General features: G+C 33.3%; 1 protein-coding gene across 2 annotated transcripts in view; it reads left to right on the top strand.

Annotated features, from left to right (window-relative positions):
* LOC122632111 (small conductance calcium-activated potassium channel protein) overlaps positions 1–10,000 on the top strand; it is a 114,123-nt gene that overhangs the window by 36 nt on the left and 104,087 nt on the right. For both annotated transcript variants that reach the window (XM_043818594.1, XM_043818595.1), the window contains exons 1-2: positions 1–569; positions 7,461–7,731. The exon at positions 1–569 is cut by the window's left edge and continues 36 nt beyond it. In XM_043818594.1, coding sequence (XP_043674529.1) covers positions 37–569; positions 7,461–7,731 — 804 coding nt within the window. In that variant the 5' untranslated portion in view covers positions 1–36. The remainder of the gene's footprint in view (positions 570–7,460; positions 7,732–10,000) is intronic.

The following is a 10,000-nucleotide window of genomic DNA, read 5'->3' on the forward strand; positions in this document are numbered from 1 at the left end:
GAGAGAAAGAGAGAAAGAGAGAGAGAGACAAAAAAGATGAACGTAAACGGTAACGTCGGTTCTCAGGAGGGTGGCAATGGTAACGATTATGGTGTTAGTAACGAAGAAACAGCCGCCCTTCTAAGTAGGGCACCACCCCCGCCGGTGGTGGTTGCCGCGGCGTCTCAGGGCAAGCCGGTGCTAACGCGACAGAATAGAGCAACTTTTTTGGTTGCTTCGCCGCAACTGTCAGTGTCTGGACTCGGCGGCTCCGAGGAGAGCGGCACCACCGAAGATCCGGCAACAAGATCTGTACCCGACATCGAATTACATTGTCGTTTGGATGGTGAATTTCAACAACAATCTCAGCAACAGCTTCAACAACAATCTCAGCAACAGCTTCAACAACAACAACAACAACAACAACAGCAACAACAGCAACAACAGCAACAGCAGTTGCAACAATCGATCGTACCACCTACGATCTATCGATCCAGACAAGTGTCTCATCAATATAATCGCTGTCGATGCGATCGAAGGGACTCTCTCGCACCCTCCTCTGCTCTACATTTGGCACGCAGTGTTTCGAGGTAAGATTCTTGTTGTTTCTTTTGTATCTTGTAACGAGATGTTTTCTTCGCCTGGTTTTTTTTTTTCTTTTCTTTTCTTTTTTTTTTTTTTTTTTTTTTTTTGTTATATGATTGATAATGATTTTACGAAATCGTTTCTACGTTCAATGTAAAAATGTTGAATTATTACGTGTTGTTGATTAGAAGGTGCAAACGATTCAAGATTTTATCATACGCAATGATTTTTCTTTTCTTTTTTTTTTTTTTTTTTTTTTTTAAAGAGTTTATGGACAAAGTTATGAGAATAAAAGTAAAGGAAAGAAAGTAGAAGACAAAGGGGAAAAAAAAGAAACGGAAAAGAAAAGATATCTTTCAGTTCGATATTGGCCATTGATCGACGTTTACGTCATAATGATGGACTACTTATTGTTAACTACTTTTATGCATTAAGTTGAGTGCCAGGCTTATAGAAAATCGGCCACTTATAGAGCCAACGTATGTATATCCCTTCTATTTCTTAGATTTGCATTTACCACAATACTATAAATCGATGGTGAAAGGCGTGAAGTGGGGAGCAGGGTAAATAAATTCGATGAGAAAGGCTTTCGCTTGGCATAAGATAGACGTGCTTTGGTTCTGGATCGATAAAGAAAAAAAAAGAAAAGAAAAGAAAAGAGAAAAAAGAAAGAAAAGAAAAGAAAAGGAAAAAGAATAAAATAAAGTGAAATAAAAAAAAAATTCTTTTTTAAGAAATCGATGTCCGTGTTAAAGAATTTACGTCACGTGCCCATCTTTTTAATGGTATAATCTTATTCGCTCGGCTAATGCAAATTAACGCGGACGAAGGAAGAGGATAGATATATAAAGAGAGATGGAATATATATATATATATATATATATATATATATATATATATATATAGAGAGAGAGAGAGAGAGAGAGAGAGAGAGAGAGAGAGAGAAAGGGAGAGAGATTTTAAATATTGAGCAGAATTCGTCCGTAAATTACAATCAAGCTATTCCGATTTAAACTCGATTGTAGAAATTTAATTCATAATTCGATGCTTGAGATATTCCAAATGAAAGCTGTCGAATTAATGCTAAACGTTACTTCGCGTCTTGACGATCTTTCTTATATATTATATTATATATATATGTGTGTGTATTAAGCCAGCACGTTTAGCCAGCACGCTCTTGATTATCTCGATCACAAGAGTATCGCTAATTATCCGAGAGTTTATAGAAACGTAGATGTTACTGAATATATACATATATTTATCGTTTTGCTGTAATCGCGGTAGTTTACAAGGGCTCGTTATATAAGGGATTTACCATTGCAATTTCGATACCAATCAGTAATACACTCTATAATATTTTGATGTTCCATCAAATTTGCAATAAATTAATATTGAAATTTATCGATAGAATAGAACATATATATGTGTGTGTGTATTACGTACATGCTGATTATCTCGTACACGATGGATTCTCAGTAGCAATATTTTACTAGATACGATTTTGATCGCGAATGATCACTAATGTAAAACGAAAGAAATCCCTATACTGACCTTGATAACTCGGTAAAGGTCACGTACAAGAAAAATAAATCATTACATGCAATTTTTAGCAAATTTCTCTCATTAAACTTTCTTGTAACTTCAAACAATTATGAGACATTTGGTCTGACATTTATGATATATATATATATATATATATATATATATATATATATATATTTACACGACTGTTCGTTTGTATGTGTCTTGAAAAAAGAAAAAAAAAACTATTTAAAAAGTCATCGTTGCATGTCTCGCGCTGTTAACTGTCGTCTTGAAAATTGAATTTAACATAGCGACGGAAAAGCTCGAGCAGATCTAAGAATACTTCGACCATCCAATTTATATTCCCTCTTTTAAAAACTTCGATCCGTCGTATCTGAAAAGTTGGAAAGTTGGAAGACGACTCGCGTAAATTATTCCGAGTTTAAATACGAATTGCATCGCATAGAACGACGACGTATGGAACATATCTTAATAAGATAAGACGATGATACGCTAAAAAAAAAAAAAAATATGAGAGAAGTCGATCTTTCTTTCTCGATTCTTTGTTTCTTTCGATTAACATTTATTTATCGAAGTTAATTTGCGAAAATAAATTTTATTACGTTGAATATAGAAAAGATGGATTCATATTTTATGCGATAAACAAGGATATGAATTTGAATTTCATAGATCGTCAGACCTTCTCGTAAATTTATTTACTATAAACAATGTACGTACTATAAACACGTATAATCGTATAATTTATAATTCATCGTACGTTCGGGTTACACGAAGTAATACAGTGCAGGTCAAAAGTTCGTAAGGGATTTAAAAAAACAAATCAATTATTCCCTTTTTTCCAGACTATCCCAAGCTAATCTTTTTATTTATTTATTTATTTACTTTTTTTTAATTTCTTTTTTTTCAGACTTGAAACGAAATTCCTAGACTTGCGAGTTTACGATTTGAAAAAATAAAAAGATATCCAAACTAATAAAAAACGTAAAATCATCTAGGAACTTTTAATTCGTCCCAGAAATTGTTGACCAATCTAGGAACTTTTCATCTACCCTGTACTTTACTTTCCTGCTCTCGAGGGTGTTAAATAAACAATGTTCTTCAAGTACTACTTTATGCGAACGAGAAAACTGAAGGTTATTTCCCCAAAATCATATTAAAACAACTAATTCATACGTACATACACTTGCATAAATAACAATAAAAAAAAAAAGAAAAGAAAAAAAAAGAAAGAAATTCTCTTCCGTACTATTACCTCTTACGTTTTCTATAAAAGTTCAAGAAAGAAAAAAAGAAAAAAAAAATAATAATAAAGAAACGAAGAAAGGAAGAAAAGAAAGTTCGTAATCGTTTAGATCGAAACAGATCCATTCGAGAACGTAGTTAGGAACGATATTTTCAACAGATACGTAACCCCTATATAAAATCGATTGGAAGAATTTTCAAAAGAGAAAAGTTAAAACGTTTCGTTGTCGTTAAATTTGTCGTTAAATTTCTTTCGTAAAAAAGAAGTCGAGAAATTTCTTCGTTGAATACGTTTCATTGAAAACAAACGTGGCGTATAAGAGGTGCATTGTCTTTCGGATTTTCTGTTGACGATCGTGCTAGATCGGCTCATCGACTCGAATGATGATAGTAAAAAAGAGAAGGATAGGAAAAATTATTTCCCGTACGAATTTTCGATCGAACGAAATACTCTCAGCGATGGTTTAAGAGGTCAAAGGTCGCTTCTCTTCACATAGATAGACCATGTAGTTACGTACATGGTAGGTCCATTTCGCGGTGACGTTTCCCGAGGGAACAAAGGGAAAGGGGATATAGAGAGAAGAGGAAAGGGATGAAAAGGGAATAAGAGGAAGAGAGGTGGAAAGATTGGGAGAGAAACACAACGCTCGAATTTCGTGGCTTGAAGCGTCGACGACGTTTCTACGATGTTGTTTGGTACAGAAGATTGACTTGGACTTTCGAGGATCTTCCTCTATTTCTTTTTCTATCTTTTTCTATCTTTTTCTATCTGTATCTCTCTCTCTCTCTCTCTCTCTTTTCCTTTTTCTCTCTTTCTTTTACTCTATGTTTAGAACCTATGCTCTTGAACAATTTGACGAGCTTCGAGTAAGGTTACGAGAAACTGGGAATGTCTCTGAGAATGACGAACCAATTCTTTTGACTATTCTACATTTTCACGGTGAATATAAAATAGTCTATTCTCTCGAGAGAATAAAACGGAGGTTAGATAAATAACATCGTCGATTTATCGATTTGTTAATCGATAAAAAAAAAAAAAAAAAAAAAGAAACCCATGGGATTACGTATTATAGGGATTCTTTTCGAAGCAAATCGCATCGAGTTTCTTCTTTAGTTTCGTTCTTTTTTTTTTTTTTTTTTTAGAAAATTAGTAAAAAGAGAAAAAGTAAAGAGAAAAAAGAGAAGTACAAGAAAAAAGATAAGTAATATTTCATTTCACGTTAATCCAGGTATAATCTAAGAGAAGTGAACCAACGTAGATTCTAGACACGTTCTGTCAACCTTTTCTTTTCCTGAGGTGGAGGATATAAGAATTTCATGAAGGTAGAAAAAACAGAAACAAAAAAGAAGAAGAAGATGAAGAAGAAGAAGGAAAGTATGTTAACAGCATAAGACGAGAACTCTAAAGAACAACAAGAATTTTTAAAGTTTCTTCGGCTAGTTTCTACGATAATAATTAACTATATACCACGATACATACACGCAGAAAAAAGAATGCTATTTAAATAAACAATTGATGGAACGGTATTTAAATAGAAAATTTGTGAATAAGTTTATGTACATATTTCAATTTATCAAGTAATATTTATTAAAAAAATTAACTTGTTTTTCTTTATCTTTCTATTAAATTCTATATTACTCATTCAAACAATAAATCAATATCATGTATTGAAATGTTTGAAACTTAATAAGTAATTACATCTGATTAAATAAACGACAGAAAAATACAAGAACATTTTTTGACCTCTTCATTTCTTTACGTGGAAAGAGGATTCGTGAAACGAAATTTTCTTTAAAATTCATAAGGAGAAAGAATTTTAAGGAATAAGAATTTTAAGGAGAAAAGAAAACAAATATTATCTTCGTGGCGTAATCTATTCAATTCAGAAAATTGTTCGAAGGACATATTACTTAAAAAAAGAACAGAAAAAAAATATGCTTTTACTTGGATTACTTTTCATTAAGTAATACTACTCTAATGAAAACATCAAAGTCGATTTTCCCGTGTTTCGTGTCCTTTTATTCCGATCAATGCCCGGAATTTTATCAAGCCTGATTGAATTGTCATTGGATCGATCAAATTAAAAAACAAAAGGATAAAAAAAAAAAAGAAAGAAAAGAGAAACAGAAAAAGAATATAACAGATCTTCTCTACGCTATTTACCCTCTCGACATGAAAATTTGACGAAATTTTAAATAGCCGAACACGTCCTACAGTGGAGATACAAAAAGGAAAAAAAAAAAAAAAAAGAAGGATCTGTTGAGTAAAAAAAAAACTACGGTCAAACGAATAAATTGAAAATGGAATTACCAAGGATTTCTATTTGCCATCTTGAAATATCATAACGTGAGAAAGTCTTTCGAATAAACGGACGGGAATGGAAAGATCAGATCCAGTGCCGAGTTTTTTCGTCTTTTTTTTTTTTCTTTTTCTTTTTTTTTTTTTCTCCATGGATTTAATATACAATCGTCCGTGTGAATTATTCATAAAGTGCGAGGTACAAAGTAGATAATGCTACTAGCATACCCGATAGAATCGAAATTGAGAATTTCTACGGCTCAACATTTCCATGTGACGGCTGTCACATTTTAACAAAGATAATACAATATTCGTAGTTCGTTGATCCGCTTATATATAATATATATATATATATACACAAACAGATACACATGTACACAGATATAATGTGTGTATATATATATATATATATATATATATATATATATATATATGTATACGTGTTGTTCTTTAACTCAGCACACACTCTTTTAATTTATTTGATTGAAATGTGTATCGTTAATAAAACGACGACATGAAGATACCGAGAAAGATGCATTAAAGCTTTTTATTTGATATAGAGTTCGTGACATTTAATTGTAAAAAAGGGTTCGCGAAAGTCGTGATAACATTGATCACGGTCTACTAGAAAGTAGAGAGAGAAAGAGAGAGAGAGAGAGAGATTTGCATTCTCAGGTACTCTCTTTAACTCCTCGACTCCTACCTTTATTTAAATGGCTTCGTAATCTACGACGGATAGAAAATCATGATTTCGTTCGCGTTGAAATATTATACTTGATAAAGGAAAAAAAGAGAGGAAAAAGAAAATAAAATAAAAAAAAAAGAAGAGCAATTTCAAGACATTAATGAATATTCTATACAAATCACGACAAGGGTTTATACGGAAATAAATAAATAAATAAATAAATAAGTGAATAGAAATGAAACGAGAGGTGTCAAATACACAATGGAATTGGTTAGAATAAAAGGATGTAAAAAGAGAATAGAAAAAAATAGAACGAGAAAGAGAGAAATAAACGAGATAGAGCGAGGATTATCTCCTTCGGCAATTAAAGAAAGGACCAATTAGGTCCAAAGCAAATATCGATTTGGTTTGGTCTCGTCTATGAGAACAATACCACCACGAATCGTTGAAATACTAAAATTACTGAAACGATCCTCTTTAACGTTACATCGACGATTATCATTAAATGTGAAAAATGAAAATTGAATTGTCTTTAATCGACCTTTTACGCATCCAAACAAGATCCTATCGAGATAAAAGGGCACCATCGTTTGCATCGAACCGAATCATTTTCCGTCGGAAGATGATTATCGAAGAAATTGACGAACTAATAATAGTAACGAAGCAAAGATTTTCTACTCTTCTCCTTCTCCTTCTTCTTCTTCTTCTTCGTCTTCTTTTTCTTCTTTATCTTCATCATCATCTTCTTACTCACTTACTTACTTACTTAAACCGTCGGTCCATTATTATCGTAAAGAATACCGTTATTAGTTCAAAGAAGGAGCACCCTCATCGATCGAGTTAACCAATGTAATAAGAGCCAACGATGGGAACCGATAGTAATTAACAAACAAGTGTCATTTCTTGTTAGAGACGAGAAACTCGATTCTTAAAGTTCGAACGACGATTAAATAAATAATTCAATTTAGTAATATGGAATCTTCCAATAGAAAAAAAAAAAAAAAAGAAAAGAAATCAACAAGAACCAAAAAAAAAAAGAATATTAATACCAATACCAATACCAACAACAACAACCAAATTATATATTTTATTTTTAACTTTTTCATTCCTTTTTTTACGAAACAGAGAGAGCGTAAAGAGCGGACATCATTGCTGTCCTTGTCAAGCTCCACCACCACCGGTTCTTGTAACAACGTCGCCAAGTGCACGGATAATTCGACAAAGTTCTCAACCAGAGGCGTCGGCCTGCTGTTGTTCCGGATGTTGTTGCAACTTACATGCTGGAATCGCACCGAGTGCTGCCTCTCTGCGGCAGTTACGCGAGCCCGGCGACGGAATCGCTGGCATAGCTGCGGATTCATTGAGAATCAACGGTGGGATACGACAATTCCGACAGGTAAGCCACAACAATTATATTTTGCATTTTGCCAATGGCATTGAACCATCACCACCAACCACCACCGTCACTACCGCCACCATCACCATTACGACGACCATTATTACCACATTACATCATCAACAACCATCGTTTCTTATTTTATTTACTAATACCTTTATCAATTACGAAACACGTTCTCGTATTCATTTTATTTCTAACGACACAAAGAACATAATTCATCCGCTTTCTTATCTCATCATCATCATCATCATCATCATCATCATCATCATCATCATCGTCGTCGTCGTCATCATCATCATCATCATCATCATTATTGTCGTCGTTATTATTGTAATCTTCTTGTGTAAAATATTAACACACTATTATTAATCTTGATGTCGTTGTCTTATTCTCTTCGTTATGGTCATTGTCGATGTATCGTTGTTATTATTTTCTCAATGTTGCTCGCATATATTCGTTTGGTAAATCGATCCTGGATCCATGATCGTGCCCCGAGAGTTATCGCTCTTTTTCTTTCTTTCTTTCTTTCTTTCTTTCGCTCTTTCTCTGTCTTTCTCTCTTTTATATCTCCCATCTGTGTTCATTAGTCTTATCTATCTCTTCTTATCTTTAATCGATATTGCAACTTCCTACTATTTCTACCCCTTTCTAATGTGTCTCCATATATTACGTGTGTTTTTCTTCCCCCATTTGTATTCTTTAACGAAAAGAAATAAATAAATAAATTAGAGAAGTATATTTGATACGTTCATAATATCGATAAATGTAGGATTTTAAAAAAGAAAATAAGTAAACGTATAAATGAATTTCGTATAACTATTTACGAAGAAAAAAAAAAAAAAAAAAAAAAGAAAACGGAGAAAAAATAAGAAAAGGCGAAAAATTCTACGTCGCCTCATACTTTACCGACACAGTATATTTTTCTTCCATATCAATCGTAGGGTTTAAACTACCCTTAACTTCGAACTCGTTTCTTTATCGTTGGAACTTCTACATCGCGCCATCTGGCGAAGGGTAGTGAAGTTAATGGTTAGAAGAAAAAAAGTGGGAAAAATAGGAAATGATCGTACCGACTTCGAATCGTTCGATTCGACAGATACAAGCGCAGCGACTTTAATTATCCTTTCTCCTCCTTTGTTTTATTAAAAAAAATTAATTAATCGAATTATATCAATTAATAAATTCGATCAATCTATCTTTGTCTCTCTCCCTCTTTTTTTTTCCTCTTTTTCTCTATCTCTCTAGCAAATTTCTCTCGCAAAATAGATGGCACTACGTGCGTGTTTTCAACCCTCTCAAATTTTATTTTCTATATTATACTCGTTCGCTCCTCACATTAAAAATTAATATCGATGTGAAAAATACATCGATCGTAAGATTACGATACAGTTCTGTTCACACGTTTTTATCCTTCTCCTTTCTTTATCTCATTGTCTACCCATATATTTATCTATCTCTCTCTCTCTCTCTCTCTCTCTCTCTCTCTCTCTCTCTCTCTCTCTCTCTCTCTCTCTCTCTGTCTATTAAATTTCGAGATAACATCGCCGTCGCTACTACTACTACTACTACTTTGTGAAATTAAAACAAAAAAAAAAAAAAAAAAAAAGAAAGAAAAAAGAAGAAGAAAAATAAACGAACAATCGACAATTACATCGACTAATTGTTTCTTTTTCTTTTATTTCTTTCGAAAATATACCCAATTAGTTTTAATTATAAAAATTACTCTTGCCGTCGAACAATTCGCAGGCGGTCATTGTCCCAATGACTAAACTAGAAAAGAAGGTGAAGGAAAGGAAAGGAAGAGAGAAAAGAGAAGAATAAAGGAAAAAAATAAAGAAAAAAAAAAAGAACATATAAGAAAGAAAATAAGACCAAAAAAAAAATTAACGAAAAACGAAACAATAGAAAGAACAATAAATGAGAAGAAAGAAGAGTGAAGAGGAGCTCGCGACATTGTTAGTTTAATTATCTTTCCTTGACGTGTCGGGGCCACCTAGGTATCGTAACCAGAATAAGAGTAGAACGAAGAGTAGAAAGAGGAATAAGGGGTGGGAAGAAGGAGGAAGAGAAAAGAGGGAGATAGGAGAGAGGTAGAGGATAGGGGTAGGAGATACAGAAGAGGGAGAAGAGGAGGAGGAAAAGAGCATCCTGTCGTTTGGCTGACTGCCAACGAACTATAATCAAGCTTCACTCTCCATCTCCTCCTCCTACTCTACCTACTCTACCTCCTCTTCTACTGTACCACTCCTCTCCCTAGTTCTCTCAA

The sequence above is a fragment of the Vespula pensylvanica genome, chromosome 9 (genome assembly GCF_014466175.1).
Source record: "Vespula pensylvanica isolate Volc-1 chromosome 9, ASM1446617v1, whole genome shotgun sequence".
Lineage (NCBI taxonomy): Eukaryota > Metazoa > Arthropoda > Insecta > Hymenoptera > Vespidae > Vespula > Vespula pensylvanica.